Source organism: Strongylocentrotus purpuratus, unplaced genomic scaffold (assembly GCF_000002235.5).
Source record: "Strongylocentrotus purpuratus isolate Spur 01 unplaced genomic scaffold, Spur_5.0 spur5_scaffold_12, whole genome shotgun sequence".
Lineage (NCBI taxonomy): Eukaryota > Metazoa > Echinodermata > Echinoidea > Camarodonta > Strongylocentrotidae > Strongylocentrotus > Strongylocentrotus purpuratus.
In genome coordinates, this window is record NW_022145597.1 from 16,984,337 (window position 1) to 17,009,247 (window position 24,911).

Below are 24,911 nucleotides of genomic sequence, written 5' to 3' on the forward strand. Positions count from 1 at the left end.
ACGCAGGGGTAAATCTCAGGGTGTGGTGCACTTCACATTTTCACATTCTAGTAGCTTATAGCTTAAAACAAATCGGTAGGGGTATGAATTATTAATTTGTTAACTGTACGTATGTATATATTTATAATTTCCTGGTTATTTGGTGATTCAAATTTATACAGTAAAAAGATAATTACATTTTTTTCTCAAGATGTCTGTTCTGACTTCTTTTTATAATTTCACAATGTTTTCTTTTACCCTTTCAGTCTAAATATTGGTTTTCTTCAGATATTTCTTTAGATCTTTAAGATTTTGTGGGCATGGTTTCTCGAATAATCGAAATAATCAAAAGTTAGCAGGTAAACGTTGCAGCCTCATGATGTATCTCAGTGGTTGATCTTTGTCCCAGCAAGCACATCCTCGTGCGTTTAATGTACGTGAAGAACTTGCATGATTCATCTTCAAAACAAATGTGACCGCACCTAATGACGGACCTCACATCCGGGTGAGATGAGTGAGTGTCAGTAAGCGCCCGATCCCTGGCAACAAGTCTGTACACTGCGGATCGTTTGGAGACTGTAATAAAGAGGGGAATCAGCAACTAAACTTTATGACTTTCTAAAAATTGGATTCAGCGGCAATTATCTCGTCTACAGAGTCATGTGAGAGGATCACAAAGTCAATAATAGGGACTTTTAGATTTGCACGTCGACATAGTGGACTGCTACGCGTGACGTCCTTTTAAGGCACTGGCATTGCCTTAAAATGACGTCACAGTGCCCTAAAAGGACGTCACACGTAGCAGTCCAATATGTCGATGTGCAAATCTAAAAGTCCCTAATACCAAGGTAGATACACAAGGACAGTGCGTGAGAAAGTACTGTACCAAAATCGTTTTCTTTGTAATCCCATTGCGTATGAGCCTCAACATCCATTTAACCACCAATACAACACGGTACTCCAAACGTATGATGCAGTAGAGCAAAAATGAATTGTCTATTGCTCCACAAACAGTGCCACTCAGGCACACATGCATGGTGACAAAGGTACCTTATATACAACGGCGCAACCTTTTGACGTAGGGGAACGGAGGACTATTTTAGCATCTGATGCTTAATTTGCCTGACGTAGGCTTTTTATGCCTCATAATTATGTGAAACTGTTTGAAAATTGAATTACTTACGTATACACTAAAATCGCCATTAAAATCAATGACGGATTACGTGGGGTGGGATAGTGATCACATTTTTAATTTTTTTTTTGGTCCTCGAAAACTAAAAACATTTGCATCCCCCCCCCTCACCCTTGAGCACCCCAAAAATGTAAAAATAACGTGTTTTTACATTATTTTTTTCTCAAGGGGGGGGCGGGCCCCCAGGCCCCCCCCCCCCTGGATCTGCCACTGGTCTCTCAGGCTCCACCTGAATTCACATTCGAACAATGAAAATATGTTTTTAGAAGAAGATATGATAGCAATGAAATATTTTATTAACAATAGTGTTGCAGTCGCGATGACGAAAGCCACATTCATATTGTTTTAACCCCCCCTCCCGATCCGGTTTGCTCTACTCCATCTTTTGATATTATAATGGTGTTGGGACCGTATTAATTATAATTAAATATTAGAATATATCTTCTTCATGAGACGAAGAGCGTTAATTGTAACTCCAAGTACATACCAGGTTATGTTTTGCATTTTAATGCTTAATGGACAAAGAAGTAGAAAGATAAGATGCAAGAGAGAAACAGGGGGAATAATGTCAGAGAGATGGGGAGAGGAGAGGGTCTTACCTTTGAATGTCACGGGGAATCTTGTAAAGGGGCAGCAATGACCGACGTAGAAGAGAGAACATAGGAGAATGAAATGGACATAGTACGGAAAATAGAGCTAAGAAACAAGACATACAGAGGGGAGAACACAGCAGAGAGAGAGAGAGAGGGGAGTTAGAGAGATGCGGAGAAGAGGAGACTTACCATTGAATGTCACGTGGAGTAGTAAATGGGCAGCGAAAATGGACGTAAAAGAGAAAGTTTGATATAAAATGGAGATAGTATGGGTAAGAGAGGACGACAGGAAGAAAGAGGGGAGAGAATTAAAGGAAGATAGGTTGGGTAGAGACAGGGTTAGTGGGATGAGGAGACTGGCCATTGAATGTATACGTAATATAGAAATTAGGAGAAAGAAATGAAGGGAAACGAGAGGTGAAGAGAGGAGAGGAGAGAATGGAAGAGAGAGGTGGTAGCGGGAGGAAGAGTCTTACCACTGGTTGTATTTTCTAGTACCAAAGGAGAAATTAGTTGACTGAATTCCATAGGTGTAGAAAGTACAGCTTCTCCCATCTGCAAATGAATCAATATGTCACCAGAAAATTGAAAATAATTTCATTTCAATAAATAACACATCAAGTGATAAGTAAGAAGCAATAATACAATAAATAAATTCATTTGACCTAACATGTTTTTTCTTCCAAAATCTTAATTTAACTACAGCAACATATATATATATATATATATGAATATATTGATATATATACGTTTGTGTGCATAATTTATTAGCGTTGTAACGAAAAGGCACGAGGCGCAAACCCAATAAAGCGTGTTGCTGGTCCAAACGAGTATTGATATACTATTTGATAGTATATCCCGCATACTAATAATCTTGCAATCTGATTGGTTTAAACGAGGTCACATGATCAATGAAAGATAAGTACTTGTACTTGTACTTGTCACCTTGTATATTAGGCCCTGTATTTTCGTTCAAATGTTTTGGGGAATGTGAACGGTATAAGCAGGCGCTGAATAGAACATATGAGCTTCATATACACAACCACACCAGTGACACTAGTTAACGGAATCTTCAACAGGGTTGAGAAAAATCATTCAAATCAGACATAGTGTATTAGTTATTAAAGACGCAGGATATAAAGCTTAAAGTATACAATGCCCTAAACAGTATTAACATGTAAGTGTATAAATGAAGTAAGATACAAGTATAACGATAATAAAATATAATACCTAGCTCAATGTTTAATATAAAGGCCTGGAGAAAGCATGTCAATATATCAGTAATCCTATTAATATGTAATAAAAAAGTAAGATTAATTAAGTACAATACAAATTATCCAGCATCATGGCATGATATATAATAAGAAAAATAAACGGAAACTAATCAGAGGTATATAGTAAAGTAATTACATGTATAACCGGATGAGATAAAACTACAACTACGAACTATCTAATATTGCTGTTTTTGAAACGCGAAGAAAAGTTGTATGCATGGTCAGCGATCCCGGGGGTACGGGGGCACATCCCCCTCGCATTGTTTAGTAGACTATAGGGCATGGGGTCAAAAGAGCTTCCTAAAATGATTTTTGTAGTCTCCTCCTTGTGACTACCTAAACTATGGCTTAAAATGTGGGTATTGTGTTCCTTATCAATATTCTGATAGTTCCCACGTCCAGAAGTGGAGCACTTCCGAAAAAATGGCGGCCAAAACAAAAGATCTGAAAACAAGCATTCCTTCATAAAAGGACTGCATCCGGTGCAAGTGATTTTCACTAATACAGGTGGTAATTGGTTTTAATCAGTGAATCTGATACCGCTGTGGTGGTCTAACTTCATATTTATTGTACAAGATATCTATAGGGAAGATGTAATATTTCACAAAACACTGTATAGTTCAGGAAATTTGCATGAAAATGACATTTTAAGCCAAAATACCTAAGTTTGACATTTTTCTGCAACAAAGCCTGTAATAATTTAACAATTATTCTGAATGAGGAAGTTCATTTACAAACAATAAATATTACAGTAAAAAACAAACTACTTTGCTTTGTGCTGCTTCTTTAGTTTGATGAACAATACATACAGCATTCATTTCACTTAACGCTTACTGTACTGGGGGGGGGGGCTGGGAGGCCCCCCCTCGACATTTTCGGAGATTGCGCCGCAACCGCTTGGAATTTTGAATTGTCGTTTCATGACTTTTTTTCCCTCAAGTCTTACGCACATTTTGATACCATTTTTGTCGAAATCGGATATACCTGCAAGGTGTTACATAAAAATTAGTATGCACATGTCATGAAAAATATGCTATAATTGCATATATTCATGTACAAGCAGAAATGTGAATACTATGAATTGATATCAAATTGCTTTTATATGTTTCTCAAAGTAACTTGATGTGTTCCAGAACAAAAGAATACATTAGAAATAAAACAATAGATATAATAAGAAATAAAAAACAATAAAATACAAAAGAAAATAAATATTTGAAAATCGCATCTAATTTAATAATAATAATAATAATAATAATAATAATAATAATAATAAAAACGTTACTTATAAAGCGCTTACCACCAAAGTCTCTAAGCGCTATACACACAAAATAGACTGATATACAATTACATCTTATACAAAACTAAAAATGCAAATAAACCTACAAATTGCAATACATATGGAATACACATCAAAGTGAACAGAGTTAATTAATCATCGAACGCAATTTTGAATAAATGTGTCTAAATCATTAGCAGTGGACCAAGCTTTGATATCATTTATACATCTTTCAAGTTTAGTAATAACAGAATGGTCGGAATCACGTTTCAAAACAACATAAACTTGGGTGTCATCTGCATATATCATTCGGCCTAAACCATGCGCTTCAATAATATCTTCAAGTGGTGCAGTGTACAGAGTAAATGATAAAGGGCCGATGACGGATCCCTGAGGAACACCTTCAAGTGGAAGATGAGGTTTGGATAATGAGTCATTAATGACATTAGATTGTGAACGATTCATAAAGTAGGTTTTAAACCAATTCAAGGCAGTACCTGATACACCATATCTATTACGTAAGCGATCAAGAAAAACATCATGACTGATAGTATCGAAAGCCGCAGAATAGTCTAAAAGTATTAAAACAGCTTCATCACCTTGGTCCACAGCTAACAACAAATCATTATATACACGTATAAGAGCAGTTTCAACGCTATGAGAAGATCTATAAGCAGATTGCATTTTACTACACAGATTAATTGTTTGATGATAGATAGCCCTGAATTTGAGAAGCACAAGCACGTTCAATTGTTTTAGCAAGAAACTTAAGGTTGGCAACAGGCCGATAGTTTTTCAAAATTTCACAATCCAAATTTGGTTTCTTAAAAAGAGGAGTAATTTGCATAAATTATCATAAATTAGTAATTAATAATTATTAGTTATTATAGTTATTTTGATGTAATACATCAAAATAACTATTTTGTAATAGAAAAGAAGTTTCATATGAATAACGGGTTTCAATTAACCATTTAAAAAGTGGAGTCAGACAATTTTTGTAATGATTCTAGTTCCCTGTATATTTCTAGATTTGATATTCATGAATGCGTATTCATAATTTATGCAAATTAACCTATGCATTTTCAAATATCATAAAAATAATGTGACCTCATGAATTTGAGATGAAGGAAACACTTATCCAATACATTTTCAACATTCTTCACAAGTCTACAGATAAATATGAAGAGTTTTCTGTAAAAATGCATACAATTAGCATTTTGCATAATTAGGCTATAACGACAAAAAAATTGCATATTAGGAAAAAACTAATTATACCATCTTGTTCCTTACGTAAATATCTACAAACATGCAAATTTTCGCGTTCATCAGACTTTCGACGGCAGAGATCATAGGGGGCCCCCCCCCCCCCCCCCGTCACGAGGTGCTCAAAATAGCCCAGTACAGTAAGGGTTGAGGCAGAGCCATGCTGCTGGGAGCTGTTAGGACTTGGTTCTCATAGCGCATATTGTAGTCTGCTGGGAGCTGTTAAGACTTGGTTCTCATAGCACATATTGTAGTCTGCTGGGAGCTGTTGGGACCTAGTGCTTATAGCACATGTTGTAGTGCTGGGAGCTGTTAGGACTTGGTTCTCATAGCGCATATTGTAGTCTGCTGGGAGCTGTTAGGACCTGGTTCTCATAGCACATATTGTAGTCTGCTGGGAACTGTTGGGACCTAGTGCTTATAGCGCATGTTGTAGTCTGCTGGGAGCTGCATGTTACCGGTGTTATGACCTGGTTCTCCTCATCTTTAGGCTACAAAGAGGTTCTATGCTTTCATCAACATCTGTGGTGTCTGTGTCAGTATCAGATAGGGTGTCTGTATCAGTGGTGGTGTCTGTTTCTTCTCCTTCAGAACCAACTGCTCCTGGCACAAGGTCTTCAGTTGATAGCGTCTCGACATACACCATTTCACTTGCATACCTCTTCTTAGGCTGCAGAAAGCAGAGTTGTGGATACTTTCGTTTCAGGCGTTGTTTTAGGCTGTAGGTCTTGTAATTTGATGCATCTTTAGACTCAACATCTTTAACGGCTTTTACAAACAATCTTCTCAAAGCTGTCATTCTATATATTTGCTTCTCTTGTATGATCTTCTTGTCTACAACATAACTGCAAAATGTAAGGAATGCCTTTCCATACTTCTGCTCCTTGATGGGCTCAACACTTTTCCTTGATTGGTAGACAGTATAGCTCCTGAAACAACTGCGATGATACCTGATCTCTATTGCTACACAGTCCCGGTCCTGGATCTGAAGAAGAATGTGGACGTCCTTCTTGTCTTTAGCAGCTGTTGCTACTTTTCCACCGTCTGGCTATTGACACAGCATTAATGGTTCCTTCTTTTTCTTCCCCTCAGAGTCCTTAAATAAGTTTTATTTTGTCGACAGTTGATGCAAATCTTTGGTAGAATGTGGGCAGAGACAGAGGGCTGCTTTGAAGCACCAGCAACACTGGAATTTGACCGTAAGCGTCTTATTGCTGAGGCTGAGGACGGACCTGGAGCTTGACCGCCTGCACTTGACGTAGAAGGCTCCAATTCTGTACAAATAAATGAAAATTGAGAGAGATGGGTGATTTTCACAATTCAAATAATGTTTGAACAATTATGCAAGCAGGTTAAATAAAAATTCATAGTCATAACAGTAACAATATGAATTATTGATTTATCAAACATCAGCTGTATTCAAAACTGTACTTGTATAGTTAAAAAAACAGGCTGTTTTGGACAGTTATGCACAAGGAGAAAGAAATTAAACACTAAGACATTATTTTATAATGCATTTGTATGTGAACATCCCATTTAAATTTAAGCACAATTAAAATTGTAATGTATTCAAAGTAATCAAAGGTTAAAATTGCCCCCCAAAAAAATTGGCCATAGCTTCGCTGTCTGACGGCTTTTTAGACAAAAGCCGTCAGAAAACTAAGACATTATATTATAATCATTTGTATTTGACCATCCCATTTAAATTTAAGCAAAAAATAAAATGTTAAGGTGTTCGAAGTAATGCTACGAAGCAATCATAGGTTAAATTGAAGGTTAAAATTGCCCCCCCCCCCCCCAAAAAAAAAAAAAAAAAAAAAAAATGGCCATAGCTTCGCTGTCTGACGGCTTTTTAGACAAAAGCCGTCAGAAAACTAAGACATTATATTATAATGTATTTGCATGTGAACATCCCATTTAAATTTAATCACAAATAAAATGTTAAGGTGTTCAAAGTATTCAGTGCTATAGACTAATAACAAATCAATCGTAAGTTAAAATTGCCCCCCCCCCCCAAAAAAAAAAAAAAAAAAAAAAAAAATGGCCAAGCCCATACTTAGCTGAAAACTAAGTCTAGGCTATTGAACACTTTTTGTTATAGGCCTAGGTCTAGAATCGATTTATTTTTAGCTGCATATTAAGTGCAAGACTATATTAGACCTAGATCTGTGCTTGTTTACAACTGTAAACATTTTTGACCCGTAACTCCGGCGTGGAGATACTCTAGAATCTAGACCGTCTTCTTGTTCAAACCAGTGACTGTAAAAAAGTGTAGAGGTCTAACCTAGGCCTGGGCCTAGGAAATATAGTCTACTATTAAAAAAAAAAGATTTAAAATTGACACGAAAGAGATAAGAAAGATAATGACTTTTAAATCATGACCGTTATTTGAACAACTGTGGAATTAAGTTCTAGATGAATTTTGATGTGTTAGTAGACTAGTGTTAGAGTGGGTTTCTCCACGCCGGAGTCACGGGTCAAAAATGGTCACACTCATAGTCACACTCACAGTTGTGAACAAAATTTTGAGTGAAAAGAATTCGCACAAGTTAAGTTAAATGTATGGCTTACCTAAAGTGTGACATGATGCAGCGTCTGTTTTTTGTTTGTCTTTGTTGAGTTTCCCTCTCTCTTGCTTTGATGAATCTGTGAAATAGCGATAGCACGTCGGGTGATATCCACCAAATTCTGGTACTACCACTGGTAAGCTTACTACAGCAGTATCGACCAGCGCATCAGGTCCAACTTCGCGTAAAAAGGCTCTCGCTATATCAGCCTGATACCCCACTAAATCTTTCCAAATATTCACACTGCTTACTAATGTGTTCCACCGTGTGGTAGTGAAAGGTTTGAGATCTTCGGAAACACTAGAGCAATGAGCAAAACATCTATTTTTTGACGAATTTCGATAAGATTTTGCATCGACAGACATGATTACGGCAAACAAAGCGCCTGTATGTACACGTGACTCGCAAAAACGCATTACCAAAGCCGGTTAATACAACTTTTCTGATTGGCGGACTAGCGATAATCTGTCATTTTGTCGATCTGATGGGCCAATCAGATGAGTTTATAGTCTTAGCAACGTAAGTGGATTAATTACGCGATTTTATTGGACGATTTTATTGCAATATTATTAACCCTTTTTCATCAAAATATTTAATAATGCCCCAATCCCCAGTGTGGGAAATAACAAATTTATTTCCTAAAAATATAATGCTTATTTCTTAGATAAGTTTCAGGTAGTCACATCATGTGGAGTACAAGACAAGCGTTAAAATCGGCTCGCCCTATGGTCTATAGGGCGGAAAATTTGTAAATGTGCCAAAAAGAATGTATAGCAAATACTGACTAAAGACTGGAGGGCCCAAGAGTGCAGAGTTTAGACTAATAAAGATCTTCTGGCTCGGTCGCTACATAATCTCCTTCAAAATGTACTAGTAAATATTGTAATAAATCTCTACTGCATATTTATGTCACCCCCTCGGCTTCGCCTCGGGGTGATAGAAGGGCCGGTATGAACACCACCTTGGGAGTGATAATTCCTTCCATCATCCTCATGAGCAGTCAATATTTGTATAATGCTTTCTATTTCATAAGTTTAAAACCATGTAAAATGTATTATATTATTGAATATTGAATTGTATATCTGATTTATTGTCCAAATTACTGTTCTATTGGAAATTTAAAAAACACTGAAACTGGAACCCTGTCACATGTCTTATTACATAATTTCAATAATATCAAGTAATTTCATATGAAAAGAAAGTACTTAAAGGGCCTTTTTAACATTGCTTAGATGAGATAAAGTGATGCTAAGGTAGTCACTCCAATGCTAGATGTACAACTAATGATAATATGAAAGCTTGAGTGAAAACGGACCATTATTAATGATACAAATTGGGAAAACTGATCTAATCGTTACTTTAATTTTCTCAACTTTATTATTACAATTAAATTACATTTCGGTGAATGTAAGTCATCATAAAGCAATGAATTGGCTTTATATACCATTCCAGATATTTAAGTGTTGAAAAGCCTCTTTTATGTCTTATTTTCAAGGAAAGGTGGTTGGGAAAATTCAAAAATGGTTGGGAGAATTTACTATTAATCACTGTTAAACGGTGTTGACCAGTGACGCCTTCAAAGAAAACCGTAAATATCTTTGTGGTATTTTGCATGTTAGATACAGTAGAAGAAATATAATAAGTAATATTTCATACAAAATTACACAGTTTTTTTTATCAACCTTTAACAAAGTTGCCGAGTACCTTCAAAACTTAACAGGTACAAGGGAGTTTGATAAACTTAAGTTACAATAATTCAGTGAAGTTACCACTTTTTATAGTTTTTTTTTCTTGTTAAAATCTTCTAAGCTAGCTGCATTGTGTTAGTGCCTTCTAACTTTGACCTGCGAATGTGGCAACTTGCAAAGGAGTTTAATAAGTCTGGTTTGTGTCATTGTGCTCCCGATCCAGATTTTCGTGCGTCTCAGTGCCGAGAAACTCCTCTCACATTCCCATGAAGTTACTGGGCAAACCAGCATCAAGACATTTCACTTCTGAAAAGAGGACCCTAACATGTGGAGACATGTTCTGAAATGCATTAGTTGCACCTCCTATCGATATTGCTTTGGTTGAATGCAGAAACATGTCAACCTGCCAGATGAATCAATATTTAGATGAGATGTATATAGTAACATTTAGTTGATATTGGCTATACGTACAATTAGATCTTGTTTAAGTTTACAAATTACAAAATATGATCCGAACATGATGAAGTAGGTTTTATATGTAAAGCTCAATATATTAGTATGCCCCATGTCAGTCAGGGGATTCGTACCTCGTAAATCATTTATATCGAGGCATACCTTCCCACAACCTATCGCTGTAGCTGTGGGCTCATGCATTTTGATATAATACGATGGCAAGTACTGCGTCTTACTAAGGGTAATGAAAAAGAGTCTAGAGGGGAAAAAAGGGAAAAAAGCAACCCCCCCCCCCCTTAAAAAAAAATAATTAAAAAAAGAAGAAAAAAGGGTGACCCCAAAAAGGTGGCCTTAAAGCCCCTCCCACCGACTGAACGAAATATCGATAGGCCAAATTTTCGGGACAACGAAGTTGATGGAATGGACCCCGGCGAGACACAATGGTGCAGTCTAAGACGCGGTGGTCACAACCCGCCGTACTTGAAAGTGCGTGCTGTCTACGTGCAAAAACGTGGGCAAAATGTTGGTATCCGTATGTGGTGAGTACCGCCTCCGTACGGATTTGGGAGCACGCAGACACACAGTAGCACTTTTAGTGTAAGAGAAAATTTCGCTGCGTTAAGCGTTGGTCACATCCCACCGTGCGTGTTTTTAGTCCGTACGGTTTTTGGGGAGGCCACGGCCGCCACGTTTTTCTGAAAACGTAGGGAGGGAGTGGCAAAGGCAGGGAGGGAGTACCGGCAACGCGCGTCACACGCACTGTGTAAGTACGTGGACCGCACGCCACGTCTGGCCGTGAACGGTTGCGTGCATCGTACGTTGCGCACGTGGTAAGTGCGTTGTACGTGCTTACAACGTGCTTACAACGTACGGTCTCCGTGCGGTTGCCACGTTATCGTACGGAGGCCGTACTTACAAGTGCTGCTCACGTACGGTGTCCTTACTCACTCGCATGTTGTAAGTGCGTGCACGTGCGATGAACTCGGTGTTTATATAGGACGACATTCCGATGTTCTCCAGAAGTCCCAGCTGTTGCTGCCTCAAGATGCCGCCCATTCCACCGAAGAGACTATATACTGCATACATCAGTGCGAACGACGTGCGTTGTAAGTGCTTGCTCGGTACGGTCCACGTGAGTTCTGCGTGCTCATTGGATAGCTGAACTGGGGAAGTGGCGAGTAAGCACGGACCACGCACTTATCACGTGCGCCTTTAAAAGACGCACGGAGTCAGTGCGTTGTGCGCTCGTTGGCAGTACCGGGCACGCACGTCACACGCACTGGGGTGAATCGGTAGCCCGAACGCAGCCCGAACGCAGCGAAAGTTCCTCATGCACTAAAAGTGCTACGGTGTGTCTGCGTGCTCCCAAATCCGTACGGAGGCGGTACTCATCACGTACGGATACCCAAATTTTGCCCACGTTTTTGCGCGTAGACAGCACGCACTTGCAAGTACGGCGGGATGTGACCACCGCATTACTCGCCACCTCCCCAGTGTAACTGTCCAATGAGCACTCAGAACTCACGTGGACCGTACCGAGTAAGCATGTGCTCCGCACTTACAACGCACGTTGTGCGCACTGATTTCTGCAGTATATAGTCTCTGCGTTGGAATGGGCGGCATCTTGAGGCTGCAGCAGCTGGGACTTCTGGAAATCATAGGAATGTCGTCCTATATTTACCACGACATCGGGCGGGAAAACTCCGTACGTTGTAAGCATGTACAACGCACTTACCACGTGCGCAACGTACGATTCACGTAACCGCTCACGGCCAGACGTAGCGTGCGGGCCACGTACTTACTCCGTGTGTGTGACGTGCGTTGCCGGTACTCCCTCCCTGCCTTTGCCACTCCCTCCCTACGTTTTCAGAAAAACGTGGCGGCCGTGGCCTCCCCAAAAACCGTACGGACTAAAAACACGCACGTTGGGTTGTGACCAACGCATAACACACGAAGATTCTCTCACTACGTCGTGGTACGAATAAAACAACACAGCTGAATTTCCATGTATGGGACTAATTTTCATACCCTTTACAAAAGTGACCAGTGCTCACCCAAGCATGAATTATTTTCGGACTTTGTGGTGTCGTATGGAAGTTGAGTTAATAATGAGCTTTCCCTACATGTAAAACCTTTCCCCCAGAATCATATATTTTTTTATTCGGCAGCCATTTCAAAAGTGTATAGTTTTTTTTTTGGACGCACTGTATATCAATATTGATCAGTAACGTATTGCTAGTAGTACAAACTAATTGTGAATTAGGATCAGGGTTGGGTTAAAGTTCGGGGATTAGAGTTAAGGTAAGTATTAAGGTTGAGTTCGGTTAAGTTCTGAGTTTGAAATACCACAAAGGAATCGCAATATAATTTTCGCGGGGAAAATATTGATATGCGATTGGTGTTGGCAGCAGCACAACGTTTTTTAAGTTTTTTCTTCGCGTTTTAATGCATTATTAAATGCTAAAGAAATATCAGGTGATAGTGAATCTTATAACAATCTTTTCTTTCGTTGATGAATGTAATAAATGAACACGTAGTTGCTCAGGCGACACACTACGACATCGCGTAGATTGCCATCCTACAAAAAAACGTTCTCCTGAATGGGAGAAGGAAAATCAGGCAAAATCAAAAAATTATAGTCACAATAATGATTAATCTTTTTGTCGATCTGAGCCTTTTTCAGCATACTTACACGCGATGTCGTAGCAGATTGAGTTGTTGAAGGTTGCGTCGTAGTTGGTTGCTTTGTTACTGGTTGCGTCGCTGTCGGTTGCGTCGTAGCAGAGGGCGTTGACGCAGCGGCTTGCTCATCGCAGTCACCGTGGTGATATTGATTAAGACTTGAGCCCACAGATGGTGTTGCGGTTGGGCCCGATGTTAAGGATTCGACAGTAAAACTGGTGCAGCCGTGTAAGCCGTCAAGGAAAAAGCTGTTATCACTAAATCCAGCGAATGTGGCCTCAAAAGGGGTCTGACTCACACCAAATTCTACGTCATACATAATGAAGAATCACGGCTTGTCAATATTTTTTTTTCGTTTAAAACCAAAATGTATGTATACAATGACAAGTACAGTAACAACTGAAGTATTCATACTCCTTGCAAATGTGATGATTGTGCTACTCATCAATTAAAATGTTAGACTAGTTGAATCAGATCCTTTGTTGAATACTTTTTTGATGTAAGCTTTGATATTTCCATAAATCGGGCGAAATAAATGTTTTCACATACTATAACATATTACAAAACTTGAAAAGCGTATGAATAATTCTGTTTCTAACTGTACACAGATAAACAGTATGAACAAGCTTATCAATGAATAAAAATGATCTATATTTCTTTAACTAAGCCTATTTAATAATAATTATAATTATTATTACGGGAAACGCAAACTCTAGTATCAAAAACAATTGTGTGTTACTTGAACAACAGAATTAATGAAACTATTCTCAATCGCCTACGAACTGGGAACTTAGGTTTAATATATGAAAATCTGTTTGAGTTGAATCAACATGAGACTGGTCATTGCTCAAATTGTGAGCACGAAAAAGAAACAGTTATCATTTATTATGCAAGTGCCCAGTCTTTCTAATAGAGAGAGCCATGCTTATTACATAATATGGCATAGCAAACGAACAAGCAATCCCAATACTTCTGAAATCCACAGACATTAAAGGTAATACAAAGTTTTGGTATGGGGCCATGAATCTGGTTCAAATTAACATATTGAAAGCATATGCGATCCTACAATATTCAGTGATCCTTGTCGCGGTTGAAATCGAGTCTAAAATTATGAAATTGTAAATAATAAATTCTTTATGTTGTATAGCTCCCTCTCAAGGTCAAAATATTAATTAAGCTATAAACAATGTTTCTTGACTAAAATCGACCAATTAGCTATTCCCGTTTGGAAATTATATATCACAACTACACATTCTGAAATGTTCATGGTCGCAGCTACCATTGTACGGCCGTAGGCGCTATTTGAAAGTTATCAAAATTTACCGGAAACACCGGTAAATTTTTATATTCAATTTTTCTCGAAAGCAGAAGTGTTTTAAGAGCTAAATTTGCTAGTGCTTATAATTCATCCACAGGGGCATCCAAATATATCAAAATTGTAAAGAATCACTATCCACCCAATTTTCAAAACTTCCCAAACTTTGTATTACCTTTAACCACCAGCAGGAACTAAAAGGGTACACCTGTACCCCTACTAACCACCTTGCACCGCACATAATTATTTGAGCCCAATATGTTTCGCTTTTTTTCATAGTGAGTGATACATGATGAAAAAGAAAAGTGAGAACTGCCTATATTAACGTTTTGAATCTTCATGTATACGTTCTGTTTTTTTTTATTGGCTTTCGAACGAAATTTGAAAAAAGCGGTGGAGACGACTAGACTTATTGGTGGATGTCGGAGGGCCTAGACTCAGCATTACTAGGCTGAGTTGACAAGCTTGTCACAATGTACCGTGTCCGAGCTGGTCCTTGGGCGTCCAATATAGCCGATAGGCCTTTTGCTCGCTAGCCACTGAATTCTTCAACATAAACAGTTTAACTTTTAAAAATCCAACTATCCAAATATATTATTAAAAAAAGTCAATCTAATTTTTAAGGGAAAAAGGCTTAAGAGAAGAGGCGTAAATATTCACTTCTGAATGACAAACGCCTATAAACTAAAACAACAACAACAACATAATGATAATGATGATAATGTTAATGATGATAATAATAATAATAATGATATTGATATCAATAATAGCAATATTTCAATAGAGCTCAACCTAATGGCCCGAATTTACAAGGGAGGTTTGTCGACCAACCTAGGTTTATGTGCGTCGTATGACGCACATAAACGTAAGTTTGTTGACAAACCTCCTTTGTGAATTCTGGCCAAAGTCTCTATGTGCTTTATCGTGCTTTACCCCCTACTTTAGCGAAGCTGCCCTGGTAAGGCGCCTTGGCATTCCTATTGGGTACCCTTGTTCATTATCGGGGTGAAGACAGTCAAATGCAGATTGATGTCTTACCATTGGACTTAAGTGCCGTGACAGGGAATCAAACCCCGTATTTTGTTAATCATATTCTGGGGACATATCCACTAAACCACCATATCTGCACATATTAGTAAGCCCCATTGCACAATCAAACTCCACACTTTAAACTAAATAATATGAAATGTATGTTTCCGTATTACATGTACAGAAAGGGGTTTCTACCTGAATAAGAAACTGTAATCGCTGCGTTGAGGCCATGGAGGGAAATTCTAGTATCCAAGGTGAGACAGAACTGCCGTGAGTAGTGGTCCAGTAGGAACAAAGCCAGCTCAGTACAGGCCTTTTCGCTGCATTGTACGATGTTGTTGGCTGCTTCAGTGGCATCGACGCTGCTACCAGAGGCGACGCTCACGGTTGCGCTAGTCACCTCAACACTTCCCCGTACGTTAGAGGTGCATTTATTAAATGTCTTTATACTGCATGTATGTCCTGTTGTGGCTGCAATTTAAGAAAAGAGCAACAAACCCGGTCGCAACTACTAACTTCCAAAATCAGAAGCGAACCATTTTGATTGCCCTACTTCGGACTTTCCTTACAGGGGCTGCTGGTGCGACCAGCTGTCAACAATTATCCGTTGATAGCTGAACAAACTAAGTATTCGCAATTGCACAATACATTATTTGAATAAACATTTTTGAGCGTAACCTATTGAAATGTTGCGGACATGACAATAATGTATATATTATAAATCCGAACATGATTTCTAGTAGATATACAATGATGTATTGAATTTAGCCTTGAGTACAATTTCCCTCAAAATATTTGCGATCTGTATAATAGCTATATATTATTGATTGAGTGTGGGCAGGGCTTCCACCGGGACCATGGCTCATCTACTGAGCTGCGACATGCTTGATGACACATCATTTGTTGGGTCCAGTTTCGCCGACATGGTAAGGTCCGGCGCACACTGCACGATCTGACTACGATCTGACTACGATATGACTAATTTGCAATTGCATTTAATATGAGCATTAAAACTTGTACAATCTCAATGATCTGAATGGTCACATGATTGATAAAAGGGAGATTTCAAGGAATTTCAAGCTTTCTTGGAGAAGGAAAAGCTAAATCGGCTCAGAATCGCAGTGACGTCAGACTAGTAGTGCGATTGCCTACGATTTGAAGCGATTAGGCTTTTATTCTGAAGAGAGGGATGCACTCAAATTCGAGTTATTTCTATTCTTATCATTGCTTAGATTTCCATAGTTTCAGAATAAGCCTATATATTTTAATAGAATACATTAATTTCTTCTGTATCTCGTCAAGTAATCGCAAACAAAATTCGACCAACCTCGTCTTTAATGCTGGCCATCGAAGACCAATTCCCAATCCCCCCCCCCCCAAAAAAAAGGTTTTCCTAAATTAAGCATACATTGAATTGTCTTTCACTCTTTCATTTCTTAGGTAATTTCGATGCATATTAAATGAGTTGATAACAAATTAATTTCTCTTTTTTGGATTGAATGTAATTCGTGTTTATTATCTGTTTCCACAAAATGTTTATGGGGAATACGGTTTGGCTAGGAATTAATACGAGAAGCTTAAGCTACACGGTGTTCCTGATAAACATTAGTAGTAAATTGATCAATAAATCAAAATAACCTTTTTTCCATTCATGAATACATCATTGGAGATCTTCTCTTTTATAGCATGAAAACATCATTAAGATCAATACATTTCGCATTACCGATTTTAGACAGTCTGAAATGGCACTGACAGATACACATTTGTCTAAAGTAGTTGTTTTCATGATGGTTTTGAATGGACAAATAATCACGAGATCAATAATGATTATGTATAAATATAAATTATTTAAAAGCCCGTATTCTTTCATTCCATATCCCACCGTAATTATGTTGGAAGTAGGAAGCACAGTGTGTTCTTGATAAGTCGCAGGGATATTTGTCCAACTTCTTCATTAGTTACGTCAAACAAATCTTGAATGTGCCTCCAAACATTTGTAAATAGTTTTGCGTGCTCAGTCGTGCCTAATACTTCTGTCACGATTATGATTTTTATATGGAATAAGATATTATGAGCTTTCCAATGATGTATAATTTTTTTAACATGATCAATTCAAAATAATTTCCTATCTTTTAAAAGCCATGCTGCACCAAAGATGTAGCACCCATCCACATATTTTTGACAGTTTGGTTTCAGACACTTCCACTTCAGACAGTCTGGAATCAATGTCAGTTCATCGATGATATGCACTTTAATTCAAATAAAACTTACCAATCGAAACGAGACTACATGATCCATTGGCCCCCGCTATTAACTGCAGAAAAAAGATACCGGCAAAAATGCAATCACACTTAGTGGGTAAAAGCCAGTTAAATCATTGTCGGGGAATGATTTTTGCAGAATAGAGAACCCATATGTTTTCAAATACCATTTCCAAATACCATTACATATCAGATGATTGCAAGGAACTGAAAACTAGTTCGGGATAACATTTGCCCCAAAAAATAAAGAACTTAGTAAATAAGGAAACAATGATATGGTATGCAATGCAATAGTGTCATCGCACCTTACGTATTGAGATTTTTGTATGTGGTGATTTTGGTATGTGGTAATTATGGAGAAAAAAAAACATTGTTAACACTCTTCAAAAAATTTAAACTTATTTATTTCCCGTAGGTTCGTCTCATCAGCAATGAAACTTGGTATTCATCAGTGTGTGCGGGCAAGTATTGAATCCAATGACCGGGGTAATAATAGCATATCTGTAAAGCGCTGAGAGACATCATAGATGTATTAAGCGCTATATAAAAGCAAAATATTATTATTATCGGTAAAGGAGAACCTAGAACTTCTGAGCTGGAATCCCTGTCGCTGAGATGAGAATTTATAATATTGATATAATGATGCTTATGGTTCTGCCAAACTAATTCCCATTTTATCTAAGTGAGAAGTTTCCACAAGGAACCGTGTCGATATGACTCCCGTCAAAGTGATCTTTACATCGAAAGTATTCCCTAAAAAAACCGAGTGGAGGAAAAGTACATGTTTGTAAAAAGGAGGGCAGGTATGGAACTCGTTTTCAGAGAAAAATCTAGAATGCTCCTCACATCGCTACATTCGAATCTACACTGGCAAATATAAGTAATGATTCATATTTGCTTATCGGATTATGGAGATGTCGAATAGAACGATCAGTAGAATATTTAGTAATGTTCACTGTATCACCAAGAAAACAAATATTTGCGATATAAATAACAATCGAAATAGTCGATACATATCCAAAGTAAAGTAGTTTCAATAATTAGTTAGTACAAATCAAAACTCCATTTAAGAAAATGTTTCGTAAGTTTAAATTTCCTTTTGGCCACTCGGTATCATTTCCTTGTTAGTTTTCGTATATGTTTTACAGCGTTGAAATTTGGGGAATTTCCTATGAAGTTTACAAATGTAAATATAGTTTTTAATGTAAGGACCAAACAGGATACAAATGTATTGCCTTGATAACAACAAAATTTAAGTAGAGGAATTTATGGTTTTATCATTTTTGGTGGTTGATAGCATCGAACGCTTGATACCCGTTTGGTGTTACAATTTTACACTAATAATAGAATGTAAAAAGAAGTTTCTGGCTCAGTCGTTTTCAGAATTTCCGTTCCGTTCATCCCCACGAATCTCTTTGTCGATAATTCTGTGCTTTTACCTGCGTATTCAGACTTTTGCCATTTTGTTCATATTCTTTTCTTCAATTAGTTAAAGTTGTGACGGCCCCTTTATCCTTGACATGAATGATTTTCTTGATTGAAGAAGATACACGCATTCAATAACGCTTTGCATCTTGATCTTCGATCTTAAATATTAACAGTATTCAATGTGAGCAGGCACTTTTTAAAAGCTCAGTCAAACCACCAAAACTACAAACCGACTCCAAATTATTTATCACATAGGCCCAATCTATTTGATTCTCCTTGAAATGTTACGGCTTTAAATGGGATGAATAGAAAAACGGAGATGATTGAGGAAATAGATGCGAAATAGGGCAATTGATTTTTATCAGATTTTTGTCTAGCGTGGATAGCGCGGACCATTTCGTTTTTCATTTGTGATGAAAAAACATGAAAAATGAAAAGGTCTGCATTATTCACCTAAAAAATGTCAACGCTGCTTGATTGCATTTTGAAAGGCAAAAACTATTTTTTCTGGCCCCTAGCTGCAACAAAAAAACATGACTTCCTTTTAAGCATAATATCTTGTTTCCAGATAACTGATCAAAAGGATGGTAAGAAAATTCTGTATTTATTTTAGAATAAAGAAATGACATGAGTTTTTTTTCGAGTTACTGTATGTTAAAAATTTAAATGGCCATAAAACTTGTTGTTAGAGTGTCTTCACCCTCTTACTTAATCCTGTAATTTAGTTTATGTTAATGTTTGTGTTGAGTGATGTGTTTGTCTGCAAAACGTGGGGTAAATTATTATCCTTTAATTGTCTTTCAAACTAAGAAATAATTTAACTGTAAACATAAAACAAAATCTCGAGTACTTACCACACTCAGAAATAATCCAAGAGTTATTACATCACCAAGACTCTGTCCACGTTGATTCTCCATATCAGCTCATGTAAAACTATAAATATTCCACAATTCAATTTATATAATGATGTGTTCCTAGAAGATTCTATTCCTGAACGATTAGCTTCAATCAGAAATTAACATGCATTAATAATGCAGCAGCGTAAACAAACGTTATGTGTTCTTGTCAATTTTTCCGATCGGAACGAAAAACGCAAAAGACGAGTGAGTGTCAGATTGAATCAAACATGAAGAATATCAGAAGCAGAACGAACAAAATACCAGCGGAATATCAATCAATTTTTTATTTGTTCACAACACTACACATGAACATTAAAAAGCATCATTATTGCAGCAGCGTAATCAAACAATGTCTTCTCTCGTCAATTTTTTCCGATTAGAACAAAAAAACGCAAAAACGAGTAAGTGTCCGATTGAATCAAACGTGAAAAATATCAGAAGCAGAAACGAACAAAAGACCAGCGGAATATCAATACATTTCTAATGTGCTCACAACACTACACATGAACATTAAAAAGCATTATTATTGCATCAACACTACACGAATCCTCGAAAACGAAACAAGGGTTGATTAAATGGTGTGTCTCCTTCGTAAGCTTGAGTGATATGCGAATTGTTCTTTTAATTTATCCTCGGAAGTAGACTGCTTTCTCGCTAAAGATATTTGCTGCGAGACGCTGAATTTCTGGATGTCTCACCCAGTTCGCAGAAGCGATGAAAAAGTATATATGATCCGTGCGATAAAACTGACGAGCAACTTTAAACCAAACCGGCCGAAGAAAATGATAGCTCCGAAGTGAGTGACATCAGACTCGATACTGAAGCTCTTGAATTGGGAGACGAGTGAAAGGGGCTTTTCTGCCACTTTGCTTCGTTCACGTGACCTCCACCAATTAGCCAATCAAAACGGTTTTAAATCCAAACCTCGTTAACATATGCCACGTGAGCCGCCACGGCAAAATAATGTGAGTGTATTACGCCCTCACATTTCAGCATCTCTTAACATACGGATAAATAAGTAAGCGTACGACTATGTTGGCGTGCGCCACGTTGCTAACTTCTTTTTCACCCAATTTTGTCCAATAGTTTATTTTTATTGATTCCAAAACGATACGAATTTTTTACTTAGAAATACAGTTGTTTTTCATCTTGACATAATTCAATACATTATCAATACATAGATTGTACGATTGATGAATAAAACACATAAAACAGATAACCCCATCCAACCAAGCACACTATTACCCCCCCCCCCCCCCTATCACCATGCGACACACACAAAAAAAAACATGCCCAAACGCTTGCCATTCAGTTTAAACAATAATCACACACACACACACACACACACACACAAAGCAGTTTATCACCTCATCTCCTGATATTTTCACGACCCTTGAGTGTTTGTCATTACATTTTAATTGACACCTGCTGTGCACGACGCATCGTCGCAGCCGAAGGAGGGCACGGGGGGGGGGGGGGGGAGGGGGGAACGTCGTCCCCTCCCCCACACCACCGATCTGGTGGTGAAAAAAACGAAAGCGGGTCAAGAGAAGAGTGAATTAAGGGGAAGACGAGAAGATAAGACGCCTAGAGCACCTCCCACACCCTAAAAATAATCAACAGCCCTGTAAATTCACATTTAATTTTCCGAGTAAGACCGATGTCACCACCCCCCCCCCCCTCCTCCCGTATAGTTTCAGTGCCCCTCTCATTTGGTTGCCTCACTATACACCAACAATATTTAGGCAATAACTCATTACTGAGTGATGATTGAGGCAGACGGACACCGGGATTACAACTACATATTATACTGGCTGCCGGCCGACATTGAGTCATATAAACCCGTTTTCAATCTTAAAGGTAGGCTTTATTACTGCAGCTAGAAGGGATTAGACCACACAGCGAGCCAACGAGGTCACTGTGACAGGTGGCTATCTCATTAACTCAGCTCTCATTTAACATAAGAAAAAGAGGATCATGGGGGACCAACAGGCACCGATTTGGGAAGTTTTCTATATAGAGGGAGCAAGTAGCTACAAGTAGGACAGTGTGCCTTTAAATTGTAAATGCTTACTATTTTCTCTTATCTTTTAAAAGTGGGGTTGTTATCTCCCCCCACCTTCCTTCAATTCAATTCAATTCAATTTTATTTCGCAATATAAAAATCAAAATATACAAAGTAACAGTAAATTTTAACTATGTTTACAAAGGTTATATGCGGGGCTTTCCATGAAGGTTGCGAAAACCTGTGAAGTTGGATCGCCCATTAAAGAATGAAAAACAAATACAAAAAGAAATATAACATATTATAAGCACACAACAATAAATTAAGTAAAATAAGCAAAGTACAAACACTTCAACTATCTATAAGACAAGAGAAATTAAAATAGAGAGAAGAAAAACAATATATAAAGGGGGAAAAGAAAGGAGAGGAAAACAAGATAACAATGAAAGAGGGTTCAGATATACAATTTAGAAGAAAAAAAAATCAACAACTGAGCTGATTAGTAATTATTTAATAGTAAGATTTTATATTGTTTTCTAAAGGAAGATATGAATTGTGATTTCGTTATTACTTGGGGAATCATATTCCACTGTTTAGGACCTAGATAACTCATTGATTTAGCTTCATAACTAGACTTAACAGACCATAAATGAAATTTGTTGGAAAGCCGTGTATTATAATTATGAATTTGACTATTATATTGAAAGAGGTCTGAAAAGGGGGCAGGTAACAACTTGTTTTTATATTTGTACATGAACGTTGCGATTTCTTGCTTATTTATATCATATATATTTAATAACGAAAGCTTCTTAAACAAAGGTGCTGATGGTGCTAGATAATGAGAATTGGTAGCTATTCTTAAACATTTCTTTTGAACTTTAAATAGTGAGTCTAATTCAGTTTGTGTTGCATTAGTGGCCCATACAATATTACAATATTTCAAGTAAGGGAAAATAATGGAATGATATAAAGTTATCAAATTTTCGGGTAACAAACTATATTTTAGCTTATTTATCAAGCCAGCATTTCTGCTGATGTTATGTAAAACATTTGTGATTTACATAACATACACAGAAGTAGTTTTCTGGTGGTAAATAGTTATGGATGATAGGAATACTGAGGGGTATCCGATGATTCTCCTTCCCCGAGAATCATCGGATACCCCTCAGTATTCCTATCATCCATAACTATTTACCACCAGAAAACTACTTCTGTGTACGTTCTTCGACATAGTTAACTTTTGGAAATCATGTTGGTCGTTATTTCTTTTCGGAGACATACTAGCCTTTTGACAAGGCCTCGTGACTCTGGCTAAGCGGCTGAGATGAGTCTAGATACCCGAAGTGAACGCGCGACCGAGTGACGAATGTCTCTCTCGTTCAATCGGGTTTTCGCGATTAGTCTCGTTTTAGTCGCTCGGCGTCTATCAGACAAGTGGCCTTGTTCAAAGGCTAGAGACATACAGACTCGATTGTCTGTATAGAAGCCGGTTTCTTGGACTCCGCCGTGAGTCTACGTTCCCGAAGATACCATAGAAACGAAGGTTAATTCTAAACCACATCATTCTATGGCTTGTCCAAGAAGTTAGACGTACATGTATGCCCGTTTCAAGAAGCAACCCCTAGAACCTCTATAGAGCTTAACATTTCTTTTCATTTCATCCCTCTGTCTTTTTCTTTTTCCATAGCCAAAAAACTATTTACAGTAAAGTATTATTTTGTAATTCCACAATTGTAAAACTAAACAATTGGTTTTCCTCCCTAATTGTCATTCCTTTCTGTTCTTTCCCCGATTTAATGTCATTTTCCCCTGATTTTTCTTTATGTTATCGCTGTTTATGATTGCAAGCATATCAAGCCTATTGTATGCGTTATCCCTACTGTACAATACAATGTTAAAGAGAAGTGAGCTTTGGTAAACAGATGTACGAACATCATAGAACATGAATGCCAATGAAAAGGATTGCTCTTACAATGCTGTCACCTATATTACAGGTAAAATACCTGAGAACCGCATTCTACTTTTCGGTCCCACTATACCGTTTTCCGCGTCCACTACAGCACGATTTAGTTAGATTGTTGAAATGTTAATGGTTGATTAACCGTATTTGTATTCAGTGTTCGTTTGAACTTTACTATCGATAATCTGCACTAATTTCTGGATCCTTTTTTTTTAGCAGTGATTTTTCATGATCAGAACTCAGCATTATCTTTAAACCCCAGTTTTGTTTCCAGTGTGTATAATCATGATATTAATGTTACATTAACGAGAATCAATATGTCAATAAATCAAGTGAAATTAAGTAGAGATATCGTACTCGAGACTTTAATCGCTTCACTGAAACGGATCTTGGTAAACAAGATAACGTATGAACGTGGCACATACAATCAGGCGCGGATCCAGGATTTCTAAGGGAAGGGGGCCCAACTTTCTTCTTTTTTTGTTTTGCTCCCGAAAATTTGAAAATCGCGCCGGTCGAAAAGTCGCTCAGTGTGGGGGGGGGGGATCCGCCACTGAGCGCAGCATGATGAAAAACCGCCTTCGTAGGCTATTGGGTTGCTGATATATGACTTTACAAAAACGGGTCTTGGCTGCCTGAATGGAAACATTTTGTTATCACTGCGTGCATTTTAAAGCAGAGGAAGGCCTGTGAAATATTTAAACAGACTGTTTTGTGACAGCCAGTCTAACGCAATGAGGTATTCGTTTTCCATCAAATTTTGGAATCTTTTAGGGGGAATTTTTTTATTTTTTTTAATCGTTTGCCGATTACCCCAGCTTGAAATACATTTCAGTTTTTATGGTAGTAAGCTCCACCAGGCACCTCGAAATAAAGGGGGGGGGGGGCTTTGGATAATAAAAAAAATGCCTAAAGCAGGGGAGGGGAGTTTGGGGACAGACTTTCCCAACCCATAAACGGCATATTTTGGCAACATTTCTAACGGAAATTGCCGAAACAAGTAAATGTGTATAACAGAAAACAAAAAAAATAGCGGTGTTTGTG

At 37.8% G+C, this 24,911-nt stretch overlaps 2 protein-coding genes and 1 long non-coding RNA gene across 3 annotated transcripts; all 3 read right to left on the reverse strand.

Moving 5' to 3' along the window:
- Positions 1–272: 272 nt before the first annotated feature.
- LOC115922659 lies at positions 273–13,260 on the reverse strand. Its single transcript, XM_030981949.1, has 3 exons — positions 12,978–13,260; positions 2,241–2,319; positions 273–555 (listed from the first exon to the last, which is right to left on the reverse strand). The coding sequence occupies exons 2-3, from the start codon at positions 2,317–2,319 to the stop codon at positions 332–334; spliced, it is 303 nt and encodes a 100-aa protein (XP_030837809.1). The 5' UTR covers positions 12,978–13,260; the 3' UTR covers positions 273–331.
- On the reverse strand, positions 6,682–8,569 carry LOC115922660. Its single transcript, XR_004063538.1, has 2 exons — positions 8,149–8,569; positions 6,682–6,851 (listed from the first exon to the last, which is right to left on the reverse strand). It is a non-coding gene; the product is annotated as an uncharacterized LOC115922660 (long non-coding RNA).
- A 1,629-nt stretch (positions 13,261–14,889) lies between the features above and the next one.
- LOC115922479 lies at positions 14,890–20,817 on the reverse strand. The gene is made up of 4 exons (XM_030981400.1): positions 19,858–20,817; positions 17,586–17,628; positions 15,510–15,785; positions 14,890–14,894 (listed from the first exon to the last, which is right to left on the reverse strand). Exons 1-4 carry the CDS (start codon positions 19,918–19,920, stop codon positions 14,890–14,892), a joined length of 387 nt encoding a protein of 128 aa, XP_030837260.1. The 5' UTR covers positions 19,921–20,817.
- Positions 20,818–24,911: the final 4,094 nt, after the last annotated feature.